At 49.4% G+C, this 25,962-nt stretch overlaps 9 protein-coding genes across 9 annotated transcripts; 4 read left to right on the top strand and 5 right to left on the bottom strand.

Moving 5' to 3' along the window:
- Positions 1-211: 211 nt before the first annotated feature.
- Positions 212-3,150, bottom strand: BDV27DRAFT_167661 (uncharacterized protein). The gene is made up of 2 exons (XM_032074556.1): positions 1,800-3,150; positions 212-1,744 (listed from the first exon to the last, which is right to left on the bottom strand). The coding sequence occupies exons 1-2, from the start codon at positions 3,055-3,057 to the stop codon at positions 588-590; spliced, it is 2,415 nt and encodes an 804-aa protein (XP_031923794.1). The 5' UTR covers positions 3,058-3,150; the 3' UTR covers positions 212-587.
- Positions 3,151-3,366: 216 nt separating this feature from the next.
- On the top strand, positions 3,367-4,465 carry BDV27DRAFT_148440 (uncharacterized protein; the record flags this gene model as incomplete). Its single annotated transcript, XM_032070920.1, has 4 exons — positions 3,367-3,407; positions 3,450-3,483; positions 3,773-3,842; positions 4,371-4,465. 4 exons carry the CDS (start codon positions 3,367-3,369, stop codon positions 4,463-4,465), a joined length of 240 nt encoding a protein of 79 aa, XP_031923795.1.
- Positions 4,466-5,512: 1,047 nt separating this feature from the next.
- BDV27DRAFT_134040 (uncharacterized protein) lies at positions 5,513-6,620 on the bottom strand. The gene is made up of 3 exons (XM_032068217.1): positions 6,382-6,620; positions 6,226-6,323; positions 5,513-6,149 (listed from the first exon to the last, which is right to left on the bottom strand). Exons 1-3 carry the CDS (start codon positions 6,568-6,570, stop codon positions 5,654-5,656), a joined length of 783 nt encoding a protein of 260 aa, XP_031923796.1. The 5' UTR covers positions 6,571-6,620; the 3' UTR covers positions 5,513-5,653.
- Positions 6,621-7,054: 434 nt separating this feature from the next.
- Positions 7,055-7,992, top strand: BDV27DRAFT_37089 (LYR motif-containing protein). The gene is made up of 5 exons (XM_032076459.1): positions 7,055-7,288; positions 7,360-7,524; positions 7,621-7,683; positions 7,749-7,798; positions 7,851-7,992. Exons 1-5 carry the CDS (start codon positions 7,238-7,240, stop codon positions 7,858-7,860), a joined length of 339 nt encoding a protein of 112 aa, XP_031923797.1. The 5' UTR covers positions 7,055-7,237; the 3' UTR covers positions 7,861-7,992.
- A 4,598-nt stretch (positions 7,993-12,590) lies between these two features.
- On the bottom strand, positions 12,591-15,126 carry BDV27DRAFT_148443 (putative histone-lysine N-methyltransferase (Ash1); the record flags this gene model as incomplete). Its single annotated transcript, XM_032070921.1, has 4 exons — positions 12,591-13,311; positions 13,368-13,567; positions 13,627-14,000; positions 14,052-15,126. The coding sequence occupies 4 exons, from the start codon at positions 15,124-15,126 to the stop codon at positions 12,591-12,593; spliced, it is 2,370 nt and encodes a 789-aa protein (XP_031923798.1).
- A 1,303-nt stretch (positions 15,127-16,429) lies between these two features.
- On the bottom strand, positions 16,430-18,386 carry erf2 (palmitoyltransferase ERF2; the record flags this gene model as incomplete). Its single annotated transcript, XM_032073220.1, has 3 exons — positions 16,430-17,176; positions 17,235-17,343; positions 17,404-18,386. The coding sequence occupies 3 exons, from the start codon at positions 18,384-18,386 to the stop codon at positions 16,430-16,432; spliced, it is 1,839 nt and encodes a 612-aa protein (XP_031923799.1).
- A 646-nt stretch (positions 18,387-19,032) lies between these two features.
- Positions 19,033-19,946, top strand: BDV27DRAFT_134045 (uncharacterized protein). Its single transcript, XM_032068218.1, has 4 exons — positions 19,033-19,233; positions 19,295-19,338; positions 19,448-19,646; positions 19,742-19,946. The coding sequence occupies exons 1-4, from the start codon at positions 19,093-19,095 to the stop codon at positions 19,790-19,792; spliced, it is 435 nt and encodes a 144-aa protein (XP_031923800.1). The 5' UTR covers positions 19,033-19,092; the 3' UTR covers positions 19,793-19,946.
- A 58-nt stretch (positions 19,947-20,004) lies between these two features.
- On the bottom strand, positions 20,005-23,365 carry pmt1 (protein mannosyltransferase 1). Its single transcript, XM_032076461.1, has 5 exons — positions 22,967-23,365; positions 22,612-22,901; positions 22,272-22,555; positions 20,758-22,218; positions 20,005-20,678 (listed from the first exon to the last, which is right to left on the bottom strand). Exons 1-5 carry the CDS (start codon positions 23,227-23,229, stop codon positions 20,187-20,189), a joined length of 2,790 nt encoding a protein of 929 aa, XP_031923801.1. The 5' UTR covers positions 23,230-23,365; the 3' UTR covers positions 20,005-20,186.
- Positions 23,366-23,742: 377 nt separating this feature from the next.
- Positions 23,743-25,940, top strand: BDV27DRAFT_37162 (putative pre-mRNA splicing factor). Its single transcript, XM_032076462.1, has 3 exons — positions 23,743-24,132; positions 24,187-24,240; positions 24,303-25,940. The coding sequence occupies exons 1-3, from the start codon at positions 24,039-24,041 to the stop codon at positions 25,742-25,744; spliced, it is 1,590 nt and encodes a 529-aa protein (XP_031923802.1). The 5' UTR covers positions 23,743-24,038; the 3' UTR covers positions 25,745-25,940.
- Positions 25,941-25,962: the final 22 nt, after the last annotated feature.

Raw genomic sequence — 25,962 nt, forward strand, 5'->3', positions numbered from 1 at the left:
TGCTACTAAAGAACATTTTACATACGTCGCTTTGTCTTCTTATGTAATTCTTTTTCTCTGCTTGTGATTATATTAACTGCTAAGTAGAGAGCTACCGGTGGTATTCCCTCCTACATCTGAATTTTGTTGACCAGGTTTGCTTGCTTCCAGCGGCCAAAGCAGTGGGCAGTGTGTAAATGTCAACCAAAGTACAAGATGAAAGACGAAGTAGTAGTCATGATAAACCTGGAATGGATTACGAGACAACCATTTATATACAGTTTTGTTCATAGCAAATAGTGGGGATATATATATATAGACGACTCTTCTCTAACTCAGTCCAACAGAAATAAACAGGGTATGATACCATGCACCCGGCGAAATTCACAAAGAAAACCAAGGGGGGGGGGGGAAATATTGGGAATAATGCACTGTACAAAAAGACATCCACAAAAGACGACAATATAGCTCATCTTATAAAAACCAAGACAGAACAAAAAGGAAGCTCCGGTTAGAGCTACTTTTAGCACCACAAAAAGAAAGGCCACATGGTATATAGATGAAATAAATACATTACAACAAGATATTGAGCAACCATATTCACCGCGCTACTTTCCACCCACAACATCCCCGCTTGGTGACGTGATCTGGAATCGCTCAAAGTTCAAGGTATAGTTTCCTTTGACGCCCGAGTTCGCGAGATCGATAGTGTATTTGTCCTTGGAGCTCGGATATGGACCAGTAAGGTATGTTTCAATCTTCTCTTCCGAAAGCATGGCCGCATCAAGCGTACCGGTTTTCTCGAAGATGTAGAGGACAGCTATTCGAGAGAAATCCAGAACCTCCGTGGAGACTGTAGCAGTTGGTGTGGGCGTGGTTGTGGTGGTCGAAGAGCCTACGGAGCTCTCCTTGGTTGTTGATGGTGTTGTGCTTGTCGGCGGTCCGTGGACCTCTGTTGGTTCTGAACCATCGAATATGATGCCGTTCATTGTTGAGGTAGAGCCTCGAGCAGCGAGGGTCCGCGTGGGGACAATTTCTGGGGTGGCGGGAGGTATTGATCCACCCATTTCGTCTTCTGGCAAGGGAGAGGCCGGCAGATCAACGGGGAGAGAGCGTCGGGCTTTGTTGTTGGACACGCTTCGAAACGAGACAAGTGTGTTCTCTGTAGTACAGGAAACATTATTTTGGCTGAAGAGCGCCATGATGGTGAGCGGATCTAGCGGAATGCTATAGTTATTCTGAGAGTCTTCGAACAAGCGCGGGATTTCGCTCCCCATCGTGGCGTTCCTGGATTCAGAGTCGTCATCTATCTCGGTCGTGGTGCAGCTGGCATCCCCAGCTATTGTACACCGAGAACCTGTATAGCCATTTGCGCAGACACAAGAGCAGACATCACCGCTCGAGACACTAACACCACCGTTCTCACATGGCGCAGTCTTCGCACACCCAGTCTTGGCACTAGCTGCCTTATGCTTCGGTACGGCGACGACGAAGATAGGTACCAGAACAGCAATGAGGACAATGATAAGAAACACAACACAAAGAATAATGAAAAGTCGAAGGGGCATTCCACAGCAACGACGGGGCCGTTTTCGTTCTTTCTCCTGGACCTCCCTAGGTCCCGATTCTCGAGAATTCAGCTGATGCAATGTTGATCGCTTGAAGAAAAAAGGCCAAGACGAGTGACCGTTCTCCGGCGTAGCAGCTGGTGGGGGAAACGAGGCAAGGATATCCTTGATGGATCCCGACCCACGATGTTGGTGGCCTGGACATAAAGTTAGTTTGCTGAACCGATTTACTGGTGGATCCAGGTTGCTTACCAAATGGGAATCTGGACGGCCCTCCGCCGAGAAGATCATTCCGGCTTGCCGTTCTCCCATGTTCCAGATTTGTTGCAAGTTTCGTCGCACGCCGAATTAAGTCAGGCAGGCTTGTAAGACTACCTCGCTTCTCCGCGTCACGCACGGCACCCATATTCAGGGGAGGTGGTCTGCGGCCACCTGGTCTTTTGTCGCTCATCGTAGGCATGGCCCTCGGGAAAACTTCAATCTCTTTTGCGAGAGCTTCAGAGTTGACATGTTCCGGGTGTTGACCAACGTCCAATACGAATGGGGCCTTGTCCAAATCAAAGTGAGACGAATCAGATGATGATGTCAGAAACGAGCCTCTCCTTGCCTTTCCGGCCGAAATTTCCTTTGAGAACGACGGTGGTACAGGCGACTCGGCAGTAGATCTTCGGATCATGCACACCGAAGGCTGGCCTCGTTTTCCTATGCTTGCCTGTCTCACTAGGGTAGAATTGTTCCCATTAACAGCATGATCCGACTCTCCATCATCATCATCATCATCATCATCATCATCATCTTCTGAGACTCCATCAAGGTAGGTCCCCAAGATCTCTGATTCAGCCTTTGCTGAAGTCCATGACGGGATCGCCCTGCTTGATACATAGGAGCCTTTGCTGTCAGATCGCTCCTCTGGAATAGGTGAAACAGACGAGACGCGATTAACAACCTGACGGCCTACCGGAGGAGGGGCGAGGTTTGCTACATTCCTTTGAGAGGAATCGGCCGGTAGACGTTGAGCGGGGAAGGGAAAATCAGGGATCGATGCCATAGAGGCAGCCGAGGAAACTGTGGAATGCCTCAGAAGATCCTCCGTTGCTACAGACGCGCGAGGAGTTGACGCTGCAGCACTACTTGGGCTCGAAGGAGGAGGTCGTTGAACAGCAACCCGGAGAGGCGATGAATGTGACAATGGCTGCGAGAACGATGGGACTGGTCGTTTGATGTGTAGAGGGCTCGGTGCCACATCTGGAACGCTTCTCTCTGAATACACTGATGGGGATGGCATGTCGGGCCTTGGGGGCCGCTGAGGCGGAGGGCCCTGGGTAGTGAGATGTCTTACGTGAGAATCGACCATGTTTGTCTGCGAGTTCTCGGTTGGTAAGGGCCATTGTGTTATATGCGCAACATCTTTTCTGAGAGGTGGCACTCCTGCATCCGCCTGAGGTTCGTGACGTCTCCCAGCTTCTAGCATCTCTCTTGCCCGCCGAACAGATCCTTGTCTTTCCATCATGCAAGTTGAGCCGGATCTAAGGCGTGAATCTGTGGTTGGAAGCGTGTGCTGCGAGGATCAGAGAACGGGAGTTGACAACAGTCACGATATGTTCCCGTAAGATACAGTTTTTGTCAACAGTTTTTGTTAAATCATGAAATCACCGATGTGGCGGCGTTAGTATATTCCTGTCTGTTTGTGATGATTGGAAACCAGCTCGACACGTCTGTCAAGGACAAGATCAATGAGTGAATAGAAAGTTGGCGGGTAGTTTCTGAAAAGTTGATCTCAAATGTTTTCCTGCAGCAGTGGCTGATGACTACGCTGTAAATGCGCAAAAAGCGAATGATACTTGAGGACCCTGAGCTCAAGTTTAAGGAAAAAAAAAAAAAAAAAAAGGAATGTACTGATAGAAGAATTGCAATGGCACTCAATACCGTTGCTGCGGTGAATATGATACGAAGTCAGCAAAGGCATAGTTCGAAATATCCTAAAGGGTTGTATATGAGAGAGCAGTGTACCATGACTAAAAGAGCATCTAGTGTAAGAAATGAATGAAGGAGGGCAAAGGCTTCAAATCAACAAGTCATTGTGACCAACAAGACCCGTATGATATCTTAATAGAACATTTGACAGTTTAGAAAACCCCTTAAGGCGCAGGCAAAAACAGGTATTAGCCCCATCGAATAAACCATGCGCTGATGCTGGTAGACTTACCTTACGAATGCAATAGCAGGGGCCACGAAAAGAAAAGAAAACACAGAGAGCCTCTAGCCCTTATCGAGAGAATATAAAAGGAGAAAAATGTAGAGAAGGCAGGAAATAGCCTCTAGATGCGTATAGAGAAAGAAACTACGTCGCAGGAATGGGTAATAAGAATCAGGGTTTTCCAGCACCCCGAGAATCTAAATCAAAATCAGGCGTCGTTGCTTTCTTTTCCGCGCTACTGAAGTATGCATGGGCACAGAATGAGAGAGAGGCGTAGATTGTTTTGGGACCCGGTCCATGCCAAAATCAAGTGGAGCACGTAGCGTGGGAGCGGACACGAAAGGGTCATTTGATAGCGTCGCAAGTGCGACAAAGGATCAATTGACCAAGCAGGCAATATGCAGTTGCTAGTCCTTGTTCATGTATGACAATCCCCATACTGCGTGTAACATTTCAGAGGACGAAAAAGAAAGACAGGTCCCCATCGAGCCAGTTTGCTGTTGGGCATTTCTTTGTTCGCGATGAATTTTGGTGCGAGATTGTTGGAGTTTCCATGAATCGCTGCAACATCAGGTTTAGAGTTGTATCATAGACGAGGACCGCGGATTGGCTCGACGAGTTTTGAGATAAAAACAACTTTTGGAAGCGAAGTGACTGGATTATTGGGTCTGCGGCCGTTCTCGAGCCCCATTGGCCCGGTGGGGACACCCAAGGCCTTTAGCGGTCGACGGTATGTCTCAAGTTGAGGAAGAGGTGCCACTCTGCGAATTCAACATGAAACCATGTTTCCCGTGTGCATGGTCCAATGGGCATTGGAGGCGAAGACTGGGACAAACGGCAGTCGCCGAGAGATCCGTCAAGACGTTGATCGATCCAAGGCTTGGAATTGGTCGCATGGACAAAAAGTAGCGATCGACAACTGAGAGAAAAGGTAGTATAAAGGTAATTTTAAAGGAAGCAACTCAGCTTCCAAAATATCTCCGATGTGACTTAATAAAGGAGGACGCTTTTAGCCGAATCGAAAACTTCTTCTTCATTCGCTTCATGAAGTTTAACTATCGACTGACTATTTGTTAGCTCATTCGTTAACTCCGTTAATGGGGGAGTCGTATTGATTAAGACCTGCAAGGGTTAAATGAGACACCAAGCCATCAACCACATGGTGCCACTAATGAGAATATACTAAAAAGCGCCAATGGGAAAGTACTTTTGAAGTACTAAGTAGTTCCATGCAGGATGCAGAATCAAACCGCGTTCCAAGATTGGATGAAGATGATACCATCTCGAGATACAGTACTAAAGATTACAGTAATCTATCATCCCGTGTCTGCATTGGTCTTGGGCCTTCAGGTACTGTATGTATTAAACGTACTGTATTGAACTGCCGGAGTATACCCACGCAAATAGCATCGTTTATATATTTATATTTTTATATTCATCTCCATTGCAGGGCATATTAAACTTATTGGTGCTAACTATAGTAATTGATAGATTAAATATCGAAGTCACTATTGAAGAAAATTGATTGCACAGATTCCACCTCTCCACTTGACCATGGCCTGTGCTTCGTGGAAGGACCACACAATATAAACATCGCAAATGCCGAGGTTGTTAGAGTACCCGATACTACTACCCATCTGTCTAAGTAGGCAGTACGGACATACAAAATATTAGTACATAGGTAGTAGACCCCCGGACGCTTTGTTCAACATCTAAAAATAATGAGCGATACCACTTGACCAAATTCGACGCACAGTTGAACCATCCGTGTAAGCTTATCTAATTGCATTGCATTGCACCTCTTCTGCATTCCTCACTTAAAGCTTCCAGGGTCTATACATATACACGTACATATACATGCATATATATATTAGTACATATATATATTTATTATGAGTCGCATTCAAAATCATGCTTGGTCCATCTTCTTGCGCACACGTTTCACCTCCTTTTCCACAGCTTGCATCTCGACCACCACACTCGCCAGCTCAGGCAAGGGACCCCCTACAGCCTCCGTGAACGATTTCTGAGCACTACGAAGAAAAGGTGGCACCAAGATACCGTACCATCTAATGGGGTCGGAAGAGCGGGGCTTCTTCTCTGAAGATCTAGGCTTTGTCTCTGCCGGCTCTTGCGCCCCAGGGCTATCCGATGAAGTTGTGGAATCCTCTGCCTTAGCGTCACTCTTCTTCTCAGGACCCTCACATTCCAACGTGGATACGTCACTCGAATGAGATTGGTTTTCTCCTCTAGTCAACTCAGACGGTTCCTCTGCACCATCACTTGTAGGTACTTTAATAGCGAATATGCGCTTAAACTCGCCGCGCTTGGTAGATTCATCGGATGATTCATTCACACTGGATGCCTCGACATTTTTAGTGGAGGATGTAGGGGGATCTAGGTCCCTGATGGCGTCTCGTTCATTAGCGTTGAATACCCTAAACGCCGACACGAACAGCGCATGACACAGCCCCAACTTACACCATTCTTGTTGCTTTCATACGTTCATCGTAGTAGTCTGCTCCATATCTCCGGCCTGGGGGACAGGTGTAGTTGGCTTGAGCGAGTGAGAGGAACCCCTAGACTCGTATTAGCGATCTGTCCTTCTTGAGCCTTGTACTTCCAACGTTGCTGTACCGAAGATAGAGTTGTGGCGAGTTCGGCCTGTAATTTCTGATGACGATCTAAGAGATGGAGATACCGTTCTAGAAGAGTGTCCAGTGACTGCAACAAGTCTGAGGTGTCAACTACTGGAATCTGTTTGTACTCGGTGTCGGGTGATTCTGAACCATGGCGAGACGCAGGAGGGGTGGGAATTTGCGCCATTGGGAGAACAAGATGAGATGGGAACCGGAAAAAGCCTGGGTTGACAGGAACCAACGCGAGGTTGTCAAATTACACGAGAGGGAAGCTTTAGATGATCTCCGAAACGCTTCTCCAAATTTATGGGGATCGGCCGAGGAGTCCGATAACTCCGTCATCGCGCCTCCGAGAAAACCAAAAGAATTTCCCGCGAACAAGTCATTCATCACCTCTACCGTTTATCGACCTCTCATATCAGGAAGCGACTCCTTATTTACTCATACTTGTCTGGTGATACGGCTGTACTCTCCAAGCCCTGAGTAGGCGCTATCCGACCTTCATTTCCCGCGGAAAGTGTGACTTTCCTCCCAACGCCACCTCCGGTTGCGGTGTTCATGGTGCTCAACACCTTGTGAATAGCTTCTTGGAATTGAGAATTATCACTTCGTTATCGGTTGTCCCGGTAATTTCCTGGTTGATCGTATTGTGATTGATAATCGATTTTATCCACTGTTAAAAACCCCGAGTTTTAAACGTCCGGGTTAGCGGCTTGAAGCGCTAGAGCCGAAGACAAATACGTCTTAGGATCTACCGAACACTATCCTATTGAGCCTGCGATTTTCTTTTCTCTGCTCACTATTGTTGTTATTTCCCCCTCCCTTTTGCCCTTAGCACTATCAAGCCAGTCATCATGTCTGTACCGGCATTACAGCGGGACACTGCCTTCCAGGTGCGATCTTTGGTACGTACTCCGGAGATGTTCCCCTGTTGTGGTGGGATTGAACTAACACTGTCGATTGGTTTTGGGTATAGTTTCGCTCCTTGCTCCGTCAGTCGTCCCAGTTTTCTAATTATAACTTCCGCGAGTACGCCCGTCGGCGGACGAGGGATGCTTTCCGTGAACACCAACGGGAGACGGAGGATAGGAAGATACAAGAGTTGATCCAGGATGGTTTACAGAATTTGCGGATGATGAAGGTCAGTGATGGATGTCTTTCTTGTGACAACGTTCAGATACCCCACCAGATCTTGCGATGTGGCTTTGTACTTTGGAATCGCTGACAAATACTTTAGAGGCAAACCGTCATCAGTCAGTTCTATCAAATGGACAGACTGGTTGTTGAAGGCCAGAAGACGGTTAGTAGAGCTCATTGATGCATCACCAATAGCCCGCCGGACGTGGAGCTCACTGACTTGTACAGGGTAAGCAAACTGGAAAGGAAGGGGATATTGTTCGCCAGAAGGATACTGGGTAAGACGACTGTGAGGCCCTCGTATTAGAGGCATACTAATATATGCTACAGTTGGGATTAATTGAGACTAAAAAGATCACGAACAAGCGGTTGACACACCACAGGAGGTTCGGGAAGAGACTTGATTTTTCTTTCTGATGGGGACAGAGAGGATGATGTGATCGAATCCAATAGACTCGAGGTGTTTCTTGTATTATTAATGAAACAGTTACATTGTAGGTAGCGCAGTCTCTTATCTTCTAAACGCCAATTCTTCTCTCAGCCTGCTTGTCATGCAGATCATAATGTACTTAGAGATGTCAATGTGAGTTGTAGTTAAGATCACGTGATGATATCGTTCCCTTTCCCGCGACTCCATCGCATCGCGACAGAGACCCCAACAACCCTTCCCAGTTGGGCTCATTAGCCAACGATCTCTTTCAATAGTCACGCCTCTTTGCTTCAGCCGCATAGCTAGCGGTATTGGGGTGTTTGGCATATTCCTCCTCAATCGGGTTGCGGAGGGAAGATCACAAAACCACTGTTCATCATGCCACCTACTGTAGGTTTCTCCGCGGTGACATCGCTATCGGCTACCCGAATCGTCCTCATATGCAACAGGGGGGCGGAGACTATATATTAAGGGCGATTGGTGTACTGACAGTCCCATAGTTCAGATCTTCACGCTCGGGTCGTCAATTCGGCGATGGCGCCAACCGCACTAGAACCGGCCAGATCGACCACGATGTCTTCGAAGGACTTCCGGTTCGACGATGGACGCGCCAGCTACAGACCGTTTCCCAAACCCCCAAGCTGGACGGACAGGAATCATTTGTGGAAGGCCCCGGCGGAAAGCAAACGATTCCAGAACACCCAATGCCCAAAGACAGCCATCTATTAACCCCGATGAGTAGAGCGCTCCTCCGTGCGGCCCGTGCGGGGTGCATATATATTCGCAAAGCCACAAAAGATACAGAGGACGAAGAAAAGGAGGTTACAGATGTGGAAGAACAACCGACCTTGCAGACTACAGAGCGTAGCTTTGTCACGCGCAAGTGGGCCACGGTTCCCAGGCATTTAGAGAATTCGGAGGTCGAATTTCTTGCTAAGAGACGACCGGGCTTGCCATCATTATATGGTGCCACGACCTCTGGTGCTAATGGCGCTGAGAATGGGTCTGCACCAATGAGGAGGACCCGCTTCAAGAAAGTTGACCCGACAAGTGGAAACATCTCTATCTACGAGGCCTGGGTGCCGGAAGGGCACAAGATTGAAGGAGAAATCACCGACGACTCTCAACTCGTACCAGAAAACAGCGAGACAATTGTAACACCCGAGGCCCCTGCTCCTGGCACAGTTATTGAAGGAGTTGGCGTGGTCAATGCAGAAGGCGTGGTTGTAGCAGATCCAGCCTCAGCGGCTGTCATGACTCCTCCGAAGAGGCGCCCGCCACCTCCTAAACGTAAGGCGAAGGGCTTCGGTAAAGGAAGAAGGAAGAAGGTTATGTTTGCTCCTGGTGAGGGAGCAGATGCAAACGCCGTACATGGAGCCGGCACTGGAGCTGTCGATGGCACTGCCGAAACAGGTTATGGTAAAGAGGGTGCTGATAGGTCGCGGATGTCAGTCGACCAGAATGGGCAGGATGAAGAAGAAGAAGATGGTGAGGAGGGCGAGGAAAGCGACGAGGGCGATGAATCAATGCTAGATGCTAAGACACCGGAGACACCGCTTCACCAACAAAGTGCAGAACCGACAACTGATCCAACGTCTGGATCTGTGGCGGAGCCAGTTCCTACTTCTACTGCACCCGCTACGGAAACTGTGGTTGCTTCACAATCACCAGCTCCAAACCCTCCAGCCGTTGCCTCAGAATCACCTGCGCAAGCACTCCCACAGCCACCTGCAGTATCCACTATGCCATTCGCACCACAACAGCCCTTCGAGCCTGTTCAGCCAAGTCCTAATCCACCAAGCTCTACTGTTCCTCCCGCAAAGTCAACTCAAGAAGTGACACCTGCTGAGGATGTGGAGATGACCGGTGTCAACCCAGAGTTACCCGCTGTGGATACCAATGCTGCATCCTTAATCCAGACAGCACCGAATACTCAGCAGCAGACAACTACAGAGATAATTGAAGCACAAACTGAGACAACCACGGTTGCAGTTCCCACACAACCTCAAGACGTCCCGCGGGTCACTGCACCGGACACATTCCCGCTCGTGAAGAGTGAAGATCCAACTGAGAGACCATTGGAGGTTCCTTCGATGGGACAGACTGACTCGGTAGCCCAAGCAGGCGTCAAGGATGAGAATGTGAAATTGGAACCCCTGGCTAGCCTTCCACAGATGCCGCCACCAGAACAAGCTCCTCAGCCAGAGCAGGCACTCCAGCCACAGCAGACTACTCAGTCAGGACAAACTCCCCACCCACAACCGACCCATCAGTTAGAAGACACCCCTAAGTCAGAACAAACCGCCCAACCAGAACAAGCTTCCCAGTCGGAACAGATTCCCCAACCCGAGCCAGCTCCGAATCCTGATCCGGCTTTACAGCAGCTCGACGCCCAGCCAGCCAGTGATATTGTGGAGAACAATGAATCCAGTCTCTTGGATAGTTTAGAAGCAAGTTTAGGACATGCTCCGGGCGCAGAGCAAGACAGTGAAGTTCAGTTCGGTGAGCAAACAGAAGCTTTATCTGACCACAACACCGACCATACCAGCACGGAGACTGCCCGGCAACCTACATCCATGCAAATAGACGTTGACACCATGGACCGGTCAACAGAGCCAACCTTGCAAACACCAGCGCCACAACCTGCAGAACCCATTGAGCCGGTGGCTGGCCAACCACCCAACCACGTCCCTGAAACTGCTACCGAAAATAGCGCAGAGCAAGCTGCAGAGCTCCCTATGGAACCTATGGAACAGCATATGCAGCCCCCGGTAGAGACATTGATAAAGCCATCAATAGAGCCTAATATCCAAGAATCCACGCAAACTTCTGTCGAGCAGCCAGCCGAACCTGACATGGAACCGACTGAGCCGAAAGCGGCGGAGCCGGCCCTAATGCAGGTGGAAGAACCACTTGGGGAGCCCCAAGGAGTACAACAACCTGAAGCACAACTAGAACCGACTCCACAGCAGAGCTCAGCGCAGGAAACAGAACCTGCTCCAGCTAATACTCCAGAACCCCCTGCAGCGTCACTCCCAGAACTACTGCAAGAAACACCCATCGAGCAGGTTCCACAGCCCACGGAGCAAGCAGTAGTGCAACCTTCCCCGGAAGCATCGGTGAAGCCGTCAATGGAACAAATAGATGAGCGACCCGATGTTTCTCTACCAGAGACAACACAGCCTCCGCAGGAGGATGAACCTGCGCCACCACAGCAATCGGTTGAACCCCAGCCACCCCGGGCTGCTACTCCACCTGCACCAGCCGGTACTGGAGATGCCCAGCCTAGACCCCTTGAGACCAGCGAAAGCAGTGAAACCCACGATTTTACTGCACCAAATTTCTCTCCAATATCTGACCTGAATCCTGAGCTTGAAAAGAAAGAGGGAACAGAAGCGCAGCCAAAAACAGGGGAGGCAGGAGAACCAGCACCCCCGGGACCTGACAATGTTCAAAACCCATCGAACTAATCTGCACATAACAACGTATATTCTGGCGGAGGTAAAAGATCTGTTGACTAAACTAGGATCCCTTTTTTTTTTTTTTTTTTTTTTGACTAGGCGTAAATCGGTGTACGGTATTACAATATGCAGGGAAGGGGATTTTTGGAATTTAGGACCAGGCATATTTGGATCCATCGCATGTTGTATCATAGGAGTATTCATAAGTCCTAACTTCGTGTAAAACCACACCACACCTCCCGTTCTCGTCCCCAATGACAACCCCCAAAAAGCAGGAGAGTCGCGTATCGCAGAGGCCGAGAGCGATTGAAAGCAAATTATGCCATTTAATACCGTGTGTAAGCTGTGAAACGCGATTGTAAAACCAGCCACTCGTCAGATGAGTGTAGAACATGGATAGGTACATACGTATATCCTCTCAACTAATTTCTTCACTGAATGGCTATCTGCCAGCTAGGGTTAACTGACTACTGAAGTAGGGTGTGAGCTTAGGAGAGAATTCTCCTCCTCCATCACTTTTTTTCGATGCAGATCTCTGGTTACTGTATCATGCTCAGGCTTGTGGAAGACTGAATTTACCAAGATATACCAAATATATATTATACTATATAACGCACACTTGCATTTCTAGCCCCCCACCGCCATGCCACAGGAATTGACGATCTTATTAGCAAAGTCAAGATTGATTCAGTTAATTAAGCCAGCTAGTTATAGACACATCGAACTAGACAACTGAACTTGTATCCCGTCGACTAACCAGCTAGGAAGTAACATTACAACAATAACACCGCTTCTGCAATTCAGGTCTCGTAGTAACACAGCAGAACATCAAAGCCAGTGAACAGGAGTATTGGACACAAGAAGAAAGATAGAATACCGTCAGACTATACCAACATCGGACCTAAAAGTCGATTGATGACGACGCAAAAGTTGAGTAATGGAAGCAAAAATAAAACATTAGGCCAAAATACAAGGGTAACTTATCATCAAGAGGGGAAGAGCTAGCAGGAATTGCCAATAAAGAAAAGGGGATAGCAAAAATGAGAGAAAATGGAGCAAGCTCCCAAGAAGTTAGAAGAAAAAGATAGCCGTGGATGGAGCTGTATTCACACAGTAAGTAGATCGGCCCAGGACGAAAACATCTGAGGTAATCTTATGTAGCCAATGAGCCCAATTTGATCATGCCTTGGTGCTTTTGGCAGCCTTGCTTGCTGCCTTCCCCCGAGGACTAGTCTCTTTGGCTTTAGAAGTACGCTTCGCAGGATTTTTGGGCTTGGTTTCTTCCTTTTTCACCGTACGTCTGCGAGTGTTCGTCCCCTTAGCAGCCTGGAGGATCTTCGCTTTAGTCTTCTCAGATGGACGACTTAGTTTAGATCTTGATGGGGTCGACTGGGTTTTGGTTGTCTGTGCCGGTTTCCTGGCACACGCCGGGGCTCTGGCTTTGGTCTTCGTAGTCTTGACCTTGGGCAGTTTAACTTCCTTCTTGGATTTGGAGTTATCTTTCTTCACTTGGCGTCGTGATGGAGTTGCCGTGTTTTTCTTGGTTGTTGTTTTGGAGGTCTTTGTGGTGACAGTCGCTTTCGAACCAGTTCTCGATGTTGTAGTTGCTTTGGAAGTAGAAGCGCGTGCTTTAGAAACAACCTTCTTCACACCAGACTTGATGGACTTCGAACCAAGAAGCTGTCGCTTATTGATGCGCGAAGTAGCCCCATTCAACACCTTCTGCTTGGTGATGCTGGCTTTTTTATTGTTATTCTTCGAACTAGATTTCTTCTCATTTTCAGCTCTCAGTTCCTTCTCCTTTGAACGCTGCTCTTTCTCCCGCGGCCGTGGTCCCAGGATACCACGGCATCTGTCCGATCCACATCGGCATTGCTGAACGTTTTTCTGAGAATATGGGCTGCAAGTAACAGGTCAGTCTCAACGATTCCGATTTACACAGTAAGGTGCCCTTACTCAAAGTTATAATCATAGGTCAGTTCTTCCCCGGTCATTATTCCCCGATCACCAGCAAAAAGCGCCATACGCGGTTTCCCTGCGACTGTCCACTTCTCCATCCGACAGTTGGGCTCGCAAGAATGGTTTACGAAACGAGCGATAGAGCCCCTGGTAGCATCGATGATCATGTTCTGATCAAAGTACATGAGGTAGTAACACTGATAGCGGTCAATACGTGGCTCGTTTAGCAGAGAACGCGTGGTCGAAGGATGCATACCTCGTTATTCTTATAAATCGTCCTCATTCGTTTTTCACATTCCGCTTGCGTTATGATCTCCCCTGTGTATTCCACGATGACCTGGTTAGGCTCGAATGTGCGGTTGCTACGAACGCCGTATCCTCGATCTTCTGTCTTGATGACTTCAACTCCAATATTGTATTTCCCGCCAGCTTTGGTTCTCTGCTTCAGTTCCTCGAAATTCCGATTTCCACACTGGGGGCCTACACCACAATTGCTGTCGTCACATTCGTAGAACATGTAACGGTTTTGACATTCCTCGTCACAGCCAGTCTCTTCCGCACACATGCACTTGGATAGCTCCAATGGCTTGTTTGCTCGCCATATACTGGATGCTTCCCCGACAAAGACATCTATTCCACAAGTTAGCCATCATCGCGAGATTCTACTGCTGGTAATCATACTCTTGTTTGTCTTTCTCCACTCATTCGGTTTGGGCTGACCCGAAGGGAGCGGGGAAAAGATATCAAAGGGGAGCTGGAAATCTCTTCCCTGCTTCAGTAGTCGATCCCCTGCAAACATTGGCATAGGAAGCAGTCTGCGTTGTGTGGGACCTTGACTTCTGCGCTTTGCATTTCTGTTCCTACTCTGCAATGGCCGCGACTCAGTGTGTTCCTGGCCTGTGTACAATCCATGAGCTAACCAGCGCTTTGTCTTGGATCGAGTCACAGGCTTAGGAGCCTCCTGCACGACGTCTTCATTTTCCTGGATTTTGACAGGTAGATCGCCTTCAGAAACACGCCTCTTTTTCGCCGGGGGAGCCTCGCTGGCAGCCTTGGCCGGTTCTTCCTTGGGGGCAGTGATTCGAGGTCGCAGACTGGCCCGACGGCCAAGTTCTTTACCCTTTCCCATCACGTCACGCGAGCGTTTGCCCAAAACGCTGCTAGCCCGGCCAACAAGGTCTGAAGCCTTCTCTAACAGACTCAAACGAGACGAGCGTCTTACTGGCGACTTGCTTTCTTTAGCCGTTACAGTAACTTTGCCCATATTGTTGCCCCCTTCCTCAGTCAGGATCCGTTCTACGCGCTTCCGTAAAGTGCGTTGTTGCAATGACGTGCTCATGTCACTGGCCTGCAGCTCTTGCGAGGACTTAGAAACTGGAGTATCTGGGGCCATTGGATGGTCCCCTTCAGTCTCCATATTGCCTTGTGTCAGTGTTGCTTCGCTCCAGGACTCCATGACCGCTATGCTGTGGCGTAGGTGGGAGGCCTGGGACCTTTTCCCACCCTCAGCTTTATCGAGCAGAGTCTCACCCGAGACCGCGGGGTTATTTTCGCCAGCCGTAGACAAAGTCCCTTGGTTATCTATCTCCATGTCGCCGTCGAGTTGTGCCCCCCCCCGTAAAGAGGCGCGTGTTACACGTGTAGATCTTCGCCGTACAGTCGGCTTTTCCTCGGTAGACGCGTTCTCATTGTTGCTGGAAGTCTCCGAGCGACTGTTCTCGGGGGTGAGGAGTTGTTCTGGATACTCAAAGGCCATTGTGTCGTCGATGGGCTCGTGCGTGTGCTTATTGAGGTCTGAAAGGGTTGCGGGAGTCGCGGGAGGCGCGCCGGCTGATCTAAGTTGACTTTCCATCGCAAGGCTCTCGGGATTGATTTGCGGTGAGTATTTGAGGCTGCAGGGGAAGGGAGGCGGCCTGGACGAGTGAAACGATAGTGCCTTTGAGGGTCTAATGCGTCAAATAAAGAGGGCGACCGAGATCCGGCTGAGCTGACCTGATTTCCCAGTACGGGGTCCGAGGTGATTGCCTCTTATCAGGAGTGACTGTGTTAGGGCCTACACCTTGAGGATCATATTAGAAACTCAAAGAAGGGGGCTCTGACGCGCAACTTCCGACTGGAAAATGGCGGCGAGAAGGCCGACTTGAGGGGCACGGGCGTGGTATGAAGAGGGAATGGGGGAGAAGAAGAGATGCGGAGAGGGTTGAAGAAGGCCGTATCGCAGGCACGGCGGAATGCAGAACCAGAAGGGAAGCGAGACAACCAGCAGGACTGAAATTCGGCCCCACGCATAAATTTCCCCCCGGGGGGTAAGCAAGAGTAACACTAGATGTAACTGGAGTCCAATTGTTTGGTCTCGGACCAGTGCAGGCGCCACTATCTACACCCTTCCCATCCATTCCATTCTGATATTGCCCATTCCCCATTCCCATCCATGCGCGCTTACCATCAGCTGTCATGGCACCTCCCCCGCTACATGCTCTGCGATCTACTACATGTCATTTTTGAATCTGGTTGGATTAATTCACAGTCTATCTGCAGCTTGGGGTTTCGGTATCAGACAAAATATCCCTCGTATAACGTAATCTCAGAGCCTAAACTAACAATGGCCTCACAGTAGGATTCTTCGAAACTGATAGAAGAAAGAAAGAAAGAAAGAAAGAAAGAAAGAAAGAAAGAAAGAAAGAAAGAAAGAAAGAAAGAAAGAAAGAAAGAAAGGATCCGAGTCACAAGAAGGAGAGTGTGGAAGAAAGAATACATGAATAAAACCAAAGACGCTTGACTCAACAATGTACATAGATCGCCTTGAAAGATTGGTATGAGAAGGAGGGAGACAAGAAGATATGCCTATTCATACATGTAAGAAGAGGCTAGATGAACCCCAAAAAATAAACAAAAGAGAATGATGAAGGACCGTAAAGCCATTAATATTTGAATGTATCCTTACAAGAAAGAAACTAATGATGGCTGACGCGTGGAGAAAGGTAGAAGAAGAGCCCTATCTATAAGAATGGTGCCAGGTGGGGTGCTCCATGGAGTATTCGAGAGTATCGTTACAGACCTCAGTCCTGCGGCTGGCCCGAAGGGACATGCTGCATCTCTATGCCTGCTTGGGCTTCAACATCTCGCGGAAGGTATTTCCGTTTCACCATGCTTAAACGTTGGTCACCCTCGTGATATGACTTCTTGAATTGCATGTATGTCGGGGGCCGTGGTCGCCCAAAGACGGATATCCAATTCTTCAGGATATTTCCTTGAGTAAAAGGCCGATGACGATCCGCTTTCACAAACTTGTGGGAATTTAGATATTCCCTAGTGGTCTCCCCCCGGCCAACCAGAAATAGGTGGTAGGCCCAGAGAGAGGCTGGATAAGGAGCCGCAACGGCTCCGTAGAGGACCATAGCCCAAGGCACTCTCCACTTATCGATCGCATCATTGAAAGAAACGCCCTCTCGTGATCGATATACGAGGATATGTGCCAGACTTGCGCCGATTAAAAACAAGGCGAGGAGTGTGGACGAGCCCACAAAAGTGAAAAAATACCGATAGTTGCGGCGGCCAACACAGTTGTTAAGCCAGACGCAATGGTGATCAAGTGTTTCGATACAGTTGTCGCAGACACGGCAATGGTAGCAACGCGGAGGTCGCCAGATATTGCAGGTTTTGCAGAATTTCACTGGCACGTCCATTGCTGCAACCTCAGAGGTCGCCAACTTAACCATCACCCAGTCATTCGTTGGTGGACCTATCGCTAGTGGATCGTCCGACGGATCTGGTGGTGGCATCGAGTGAAGATTACGAGGAATGATCTGACATAAAGGAATTAGCGACAAAAGGCATCGTGCCGTATCTTGGAGCTCTTCTTACCCCGGGGTCAACGACAGAGGCGTGCAAAAAGGAGGAAAAGCATAGGTAGAAGAGATAAGCGAACAATATGGGAATAGCGGGTGAGATATTGTGCCAAAGCCAAGGTGCCCTGCGCAAGGTCAGCACTCAATTCTTTGGGCAGCTTGACTCATATCGGAAGGTATCTTACGAGAACCCAAAGAACAACGCTGATGGCACAACTACCAATACCCCAGTCGCAACATTGACGGGCTTGTCCCGAGAGTTTTGAAACCTCCCACCACCACAGAAAATAGTGTTGCCAAGGAAATACTCATAGTTCTTGCCCAGACGGCTCTTGCTTACCGTTCGGCTCTGTTTCTCAATAGATCCGGGGGACGAACCGGCTGATGACAGGCGCTCATGATTCCGACTATCACGATGCTCTTGGCCGCCGTTTCTATTTGGTGGGGATAAGAAAGAAAGAGGAGATCTTTGGGAAATGTCATGACCACTCTGGTTAGTAGCGCCCACACCCGAATTGAGATGAGGTTGAGAAGGTTGGTTATATCTTTCTTTATCACGTAGAAGTTTAGCACTTTCGCCTATACTTCGCGCTGTTGTATTACCGATGGGACTGGCGTTTGATGTGTTGCGGTCAGGGATAATAGGATCTGTGAATTCCGTGCCTCGAGATGGAGGAGCCTCCTGCTCCTGTGGGACAGAGCTTTGAGCAAGCGTACTGTTGGATATTAAACTGCGCCTATTTTGACTTGCGTGATCACCCCAATCTTCTGATGATTCTGTTCCTTTGGTCATAGGGCGTCCTCGATGCGCTTGGAGTCGCTGAGAAGATAGGGGCCGAAAAAAGCCTTGCGCTGCCAATGAAGGAATGTGGCTCCGGCTCAGTCTGCTATTCGAGCTTCCTGGTCGGTTTGTTGCTTGGCTGATAACAGAACTTCTCACAGGGGGAGGACCGGGCCTACTAGATACAGATGGCCGTGACCGGTGCGGTGCGTGAGAGGAGATTCCGGTATTTGATTGCGACTGATCACCATCCTCAGAAGCCATATCTTCCGTGACCCGAGATGAGATACCTCCCACGGAAGGCGGGCGAGGAATACCTAGCGCATGTTGCGTGGGCCCTGGATGTGGCGCATCACTCGTTTCTGAGTTGGCTGACGAGAATGCCATGACGTTCTAGATGAATAGTTGTTGTGTCGCTAGCAATTAATGCTGAATGACATGTTGTGGCTAGACGAAGGAGAGGGATATTGAGAGTGATATAATATAATCCAAGGGTCGCTGTAATCGCGCGAATATCAGAACGGGGATAAGAGTTGGTCAAGGAGTGACAGCGACAACGAGAGGGAAAGAAATAGGAAAAGGCCGAGAGTATGGTCAAGTTAAAGAATGTAAGCAACCTAGAATCATGACTGTCAGTAAGCCATGTACGATTTTGATGTGAGGAACGGGGCGCTGAAGATAACCTCCCTATACGATTTGACAATAGGGATTCCGAACAGCACGAACCTTTAAATAGAGTTGCGATCGACTGCAAAGCAGCTAACAAGCCAGTTACATCACGACAGCGATGTTAACTGCATGCTGTGCAATCCAAGAAAGTTGAAGGAAGGGACAGCAAAAGACACCCCTCGCCTGTCCAACGGCGTGCACGAGCTATCGCATTCGATGCGATCCCCTACTTGGCCCAATCCCCATCTGGTTAGGGTCAGATGGCTAGCCGGCCCTGACTAAGCGTCGGGAGCTGATGGGCCAACGAAATGTCACCTGATGTGATGCGCCGGCAACATCATCGTCCGACACCCACGCATTCTCCCACCTCTCTAAAGAGATCTCCGGTTTACCTCACCACCTTCTATACCTTACAACCACCAAAATGTCGTCAATTACCGCTATGGCCTCCCGCCGGGCCTTTGCCCGCCAGTCTGTTTTCCGGGCCCCCGCCCGCCGTTTCTACAGCTCCAAGTTGGAGGAGGCCAGCCTTGACAAGGCTCCTCGTCGTGACCCTGAGCTTTACGTACGCAACTACTTCCGTTGGGTCAATTGGGCTCCTGGGATCGAACTCTAACCTCATATAGGTCCTGCTCGGTGTTATGTCCGGTGCTTTCCTTGCCGCTGGATGGTGAATACCCTTCCCCGTACCGACTTTTACAACCCACGACCGGCCGCAAAAATTCCCCAATTGCACGTGGAAGCGAAACAGAATACTAACCATTCTTTCTTCATGACAGGTACTTCGGCAAGAAGCCCACCTCCGTGACCTCCGAGAGCAACGTGCGCATTGGCGACAGCGCCATGCCTTGGGAGCGTGAGGACGACGGCAAGGTCTACAAGTACCAGTACCACCCTCACGGTGACAAGAGCCAGCCTCTCAGGAACGCCCCCAGCGCTCTGAACACTGTTATTGTGCCCAACGTTACTCTGCCGGCTGTATGTTCCATCCCCACCTTGCTCCAGGATACATTTTATATATCTGCTTTCGCGATGCTTGAGAGAGAGAGAGTAGCTACTAAAGTAACCTTCAGGACCTCCACGAGCGCTACAACAAGTACGGCAAGGAGGAATGGGATTACTAAATGGTCATACAGCTACATAGAAGGCTATTAGGGGGGTTGGTTGAGGGGCATCTCAACACCAGTCGCTGTATACTAAAATTGCTGTGAAGAGTAGAGAAGCGTTGTGCATAGTACATCTTGACGGGAATCAATTGAGATACTTTTTTTTGCATTACAACCAGGAGCTTCTGGGTGATTGGTGGTATACGGTAGGCCATCGACCATGTGGGAAGTAGTCATGTACAAAGTCACATTTCGTTAGATCAAAGAGGGATAAAAAAAATTAGTCTGTGGAAAGGAAGTACAAGAGAAGAGGATAGTCAAGATTGGCGATTGTTAAAACAAAAGGAAGAAAATTCACGGTAGCAGAGCGCAAAAACCCAAGATGCCTCATTTCCGTTCACTTGTCAAGATGTTAGTCAGTCGCCTCGTTTCCTTCGCTGGCGGGCTTTGCTTCGGGAGAACTAGGCTCTGCAACAGAGCTTCCCCCCGCGACGGAGGCTGGACCATCATCTGCAGCTTGTTCCTGCTTCCCAAGAGTCTCGGGATTCTGACCCTCGACGTCTGGATGCGGCGGGGCTACTTGACCATTGATCATTTCGACCTCATGGCCGTGCTCCAAGCGCGTGCGAGTCTCATGGCGAGTCTCAAAGGATACCTTGCCCTCCTTAGCAAGGGCGGCAACAAGCTTCTCATCCAAAATATTGCCATCCTGATCACGATATTCAACCCGTGCCTTAGCACGAGGCTGCTGGGGCTCCGGGGTAACATTAGCGTCATCCGCTTCTTCCTGGAGAATTTGTTGGTCTTGCTGTGGTGGAACGGCCACAGGGGCCTCAGGAGGAGGTGCCTGCGTTGTTGGCACAGCGACATTGGTATTTGTAAAGTGGGTCACATATTGGCCAAGCTAATGTTTCCTTGTCAGCCGTCGTGATGCGACACAGCTAGTAGCCTCGTCGGGGAGGTTGCCATTTCGGAACACTTACGTCAGTATGGAAAGTGTTACAGTCGAAGTCCCAGGTATCCAAAAGTTTCACCTTGCGGCAAGCGTCTTGAGTCCAGGGGTTGCCATAAACCAAAGGAGAATAGAGAGTGAAAGTGAAGATGCTCAATGCAAGGAAAATACCAGCTAACGCCTTGCCAATGGCAGGCCTGGAGGCTAGTCCAAGAGCATGAATACGGTTGGCAAGGAAGTCGAATTCTTGACACAAGGTCATAATGGCAAAGTAAAGCGCTGGAAGATAATGATGGAGAAAGAGCTGCCGGGCCATAAGGTAGAAGGGAAAATAGTGGAAGGCCCATCCCAGGACACTCGTGCCAACTTCATAGTCAAACCTCTTGAAATTGACGTTCCGATAGTCGACACAATTACGTTGCCAGCGAAGAATGGAGATTCCCTTGAATAGTACATAGACGCCAATTGCCAATGTCGAGGACCACCAGATAAGCGGGTTGCCAAGGAGGTAAATCTGGCGATGATCTGTGCCCCAGAAATTGATGCCGCGGAGCAGCGTTGGCCACGACGGGGGTCGCGAATCCCAAGCATGGGACTCCGTCAATCCGGCGTTGGTCGTCCACATCACCTTCTGGAGCTCCCAAAACTTGCCCAAAAACCCGGGGTTTCGATAATTAACCTTTTCTGCATCCGCCGGTAGCATTGGATGGCTGTTAGACTCGATGTACCAGACACTGTTGGGCAAAGTGCCTCCCTTCGCGCAGGTCACCTCTTGCTGCTCCCAACCCCAGTCGGGAAGTTTGACTTTGTGAGAGAACAGGACGCAACCGGTCATGACGTGCACCAACTTGAATTTGGACTGGATGGTCCTCAAGCGCTTCTTTGCTTCTTCACCCTCCGACATCGACTTGACGATTTCTACGCGGAACATGTCATTTGCGTCACCAGCGAAGCCCTCGAACCCATAGGCAGATACTTCATATTGCCAATCCACTTCGGTCACGGGGGGCCGCTCGTCGTGCGAATGAACCCTTCTCTGAGTCATCAAGTGGTTCAATCTAATGATAGCACCATCTTCAATATACTCGGCGGTAATGTTATCCCAGGCAAAAGGGCCCGCGATTTCTCCGTCGGGACCAAGAGGTTGAGTCTGATTCTCAGCAATGAAGATGTTGTTTTCGTCCTTATGGGGATAGAGCGTAATCTGCTGTTGTTTGCTTCCTGTGGGGTACATGTGGTTGTGAGAATGAAGGTAGCCACCCTGCGTATTGTGGTGGCGGAGACTGATACGGGAACCGAAAGCAACGTCAGCGGGAACATCTTGCATCGCCTTCGAATTTAATGTAGCCTGGAACTCAGATGACATAAACCCATCGCCCTCACCCGGATTTACCAGACACAGGAAATGGATCGCAAACATTGCACAGTAGAAGCCTAATGGAATGACGATGAGGCAGAAGAACCGAGCAAAGAAATGCTTAAACCACAAGCGCTACAAGAACATCAGCTGATAACCAGGCAAGATTTGAACCCCAGAGCACATACCGGAGTGACATTCTCTGTATCTCCGAGGAGGACCCACAGTTGAATGATGGTTAGAGAGCCAACCCAAGCAACTGTGAAAAGGCCAACCCATTTGACACTTAAAGTAGCACCAAGACATAGGCCAGAAGCAGCCAACCAAAACCACCAGGGTCCACGGAAGGCGTGCGATGGGCCTAGTTCTTGCTGGTTTGTAAAAGACGTGAATGACATGGCCGTAAGCGCAGTAAAGAACACCAGCGGCGAGTCTAAGAGGATCAGACGAGACTGGGTGACCAGGGCGTTCTCTGTGAAGTGGTTAGCGCGTGTGGTTGTCTAGCACGAGAAAAATAGATCAGCTCACCAAATATCACCACACCAGCACCTAGCACAGCAGTCGTGGTGCGGCATCCTGATGCTTTCAACGTCAAGAACATCAAGGACACGGTAAGCACACCCAAAATAGCTGGGAGCATTCGCATTGCCACATATGGGACTCCTGCTTCTAGATAGTCCTTTCCGATTTCCTTGAAATCGAAATTGCCATCGAAACCGGCCAACCAACCCGCAAGTGTAAGGAGAAGTTTGGCGAGTGGTGGGTGAACATCCATGAAAAAGCGACCCTTGATATATTTTGATGCAAAACCACCGAAACTGTGCGTAAAATGATTAGCCCAATGCGGGTCGTCTCGCGCGATCACAGAGGTATTAGGACATACTGGACTTCGTCGAAGACAACGCTTGCCGGCTGATAGATTCTAAAGAGACGGACAGCGGCAGCGACCAAGGTGACGAGAACCAGGGCCTTGTAGTCGGACGTAGGAAGGCTGAAGATACTGTTGTCCTTAACTCCATCTGAACCATAATTCAGCGTCTCTGTGGGTGCCTTCTTGCGATTTTTCGGTCTCGGGGAGCGACTCGAGGAGCGGGTAGATTTAGTTGGAGGCTGAACCTCCAGGGCGTTCTTGGATTTGGGCGGCATTTTGGCGCCAATGGGGGTAACAAAGACAGAGATCGGAAAAAAGATACAGTATCCAAAGATTTGAAAAAGGAACGAAGACCATCAAGAGATATCACAGATATGCGAAGAGAGTAAGCACGAGCTATGGAGGGCTCTGACTCCAGATGGAGCTTTCAATAACCCCACGCCGAGCAATGAAGCCAAATAATAAATGAGGACAATCAATCAACGAGAGTAGTAGGTTAGGAGACTATACGCCATGACAGAACAGACAAGAAAAAAGAAAACAAATAATTAGAAAAGATACATTGACCGTTGAAGAGGAAGACAACACGTGTGGGACAAATTAGGAGACAAATGAAAGCGGTAGTCCGGTTTAAGGCCAGATCGTCGGCGGACAAGGACTTTGAGGTTGGAGTTCACTAGCTGGGAAGCTAACAAGTCACGACGGAGTTCCTGGTTTTGGCATTCCCCACGAAAACAGCCCCTAAATCATACAGGAGAGCATAACACAAACCCTTTTGTCCAATGTCTCGAAAACCAATCTTAAACAGAAAATAATCCCCATTGTATTATGCAATTTAATTGATTGCATTATCTCCAAAGGGGGTTTCAAGCAATTACTCGTTAGTACTACGGTTCCCCCCCTCCCCACCAATAAACGACTCAACTCGAACTAGCGCGCGGCTAGTTCAACCGCCGCGAGCCCCAGTAGCCGCGCCCAAGATGAGGTAAGGCAAGCAAAAGAAGAACGCCTGTCGCTGCTTTTCCACACCCCCAGGTTATCATTTGCATCCCCATTCACCATCGGCTTGACCTGTGTCTTGAACATGGCGTCTACAAGCAATGGAAATACTCCAAACCTGCCGGAGGAGGTGAGCAAACCCCCGGAGGGTGTCGTATTGCCACCCAAGGATATTCGAGGTAAGTTTCACCATTCTGCTCAAATTGAGAAAACCATTACTTACATATGCACAGCGATCGTGGAGAAGACCGCAGGTTATGTTGCAAGGAATGGTATTGTCTTTGAAGGTGAGTTGCCAAATGCGCCAGGGGCCTTTCCTGGATCGGAAAAACTGACCAACAATTGTCAGATCGTGTACGCGATAAGGAACATAACAACCCGAAATTCTCATTCCTTAACCCAAACGATCCTTATGCGAGCTTTTATCAGTGGCGACTTACGGAAATCAAGGAGGGCAGGGGAACTTCTGTGTCTGCAGGACGACCGGGCGAGCCAGCTGCAGCTCCTGAGCCGGAGGAACCTACGGGTCCCGAACCGCCAACAGAGTTTCACTTTTCGGCGCGGATGCCGATAATCAACGCGCAAGATCTGGAGGTTGTTAAGCTTACGGCTCTATTCGTGGCCAAGAGGGGGAAGTCGTTCATGACAGCCTTGTCCCAACGAGAAGCCAGGAATTTCCAGTTTGAGTTTTTGCGCCCGCAACATAGTCTATATCAATTTTTCACACGACTAGTCGACCAATATATCATCTTGCTGCGATCAGAAGGACTTGACCAGGCGACGTCCGAAAAAGCTCGTCTAGCAGAATTGGAGCATAATGTGCAAAACAAGTATCATGTTTTGGATCGCGCTAAGAAGCGCGCCGAGTGGGTGAAATACCAGGAACAGCAGAAGCAGAAGAAAGAAGAGGAGGAAGAACAAGAACGCATTGCTTACGCGCAGATTGACTGGCATGACTTCGTGGTTGTTGAAACCGTGCTATTCACAGAAGCCGATGACCAAGTTGACCTTCCCCCGCCCGCCTCTCTCAACGATCTCCAATCTGCTTCTCTGGAACAGAAAGCTATGATGTCCCTAAATCCTCTCCGCATCGAAGAAGCCATGCCGACAGAGGAGGAAACACCGACATATTACAACGCCTACCCGGTCCAACCAGAGCCAATGCCCCAGCCAATCGTCCAGCCGGCTGGGCCAGCATTCCCTCAAGTACAGCCTCCCCAACCCGTCCCAGTTGCTGCTGCCGCGGCGCAGGATGAAGAGCAGCGTATCCGCGAGCGGATGGAGGCTCGCGACCGTGCCGCTGCAACTCAAGCGGCTGCCAAAGCCGCCCCAGGTCAACAACCGATGCGTATACGCTCCGACTATGTACCACGTGCGCAGGCGCGCCGTCTCAACCAGTCTGGGGCAACAGCACTCTGTCCCAACTGTCATCAACAGATCCCAGTTGCCGAACTGGATCAACATATGCGTATCGAATTGCTCGATCCCCGTTGGAAAGAGCAGCGTGCCAAGGCCGAATCCCGCAGTGCTACAACCAACCTGTCAACCGCCGACGTGGTCAACAACCTCAAACGCCTCGCCAGCCAGCGCAGCGACGTCTTCGATTCGACAGTGCTTCCAGACGCCCCCGACCCGGAAGAAGAAGCGAGGAAAAAGCGCATGGCGTTCGAGAGTGCCCCGGGCGCAGGACCTACGCCGCCCATGGTCGGTCCTGCTGGTGGCCCACCCAATCCTCAAAACATGAATATCGAAGAACAGATCAGACATCTTCACGAGCGTTACCGGCAATGATCGAATATCCGTTGGGTCTTTTGGTGATTGGACCGTTCATCGGCGTTTTTCATCTGGAGTTATCGGTCTTCTTTCAAACCATTCTTATCCTATTGAGATGTACGTCTAAGCAGATGTAAAATATCCTTTCTGCCTGCTTATATTTGACGATTGTTTTATTAAATTTCGTTCCAATATTCCCAGGCGGGAACTCTACAATAGTAGATATCTATACCAAA

Source organism: Aspergillus caelatus, assembly GCF_009193585.1.
Source record: "Aspergillus caelatus strain CBS 763.97 unplaced genomic scaffold BDV27scaffold_200, whole genome shotgun sequence".
NCBI classification, from domain to species: Eukaryota; Fungi; Ascomycota; class Eurotiomycetes; order Eurotiales; family Aspergillaceae; genus Aspergillus; species Aspergillus caelatus.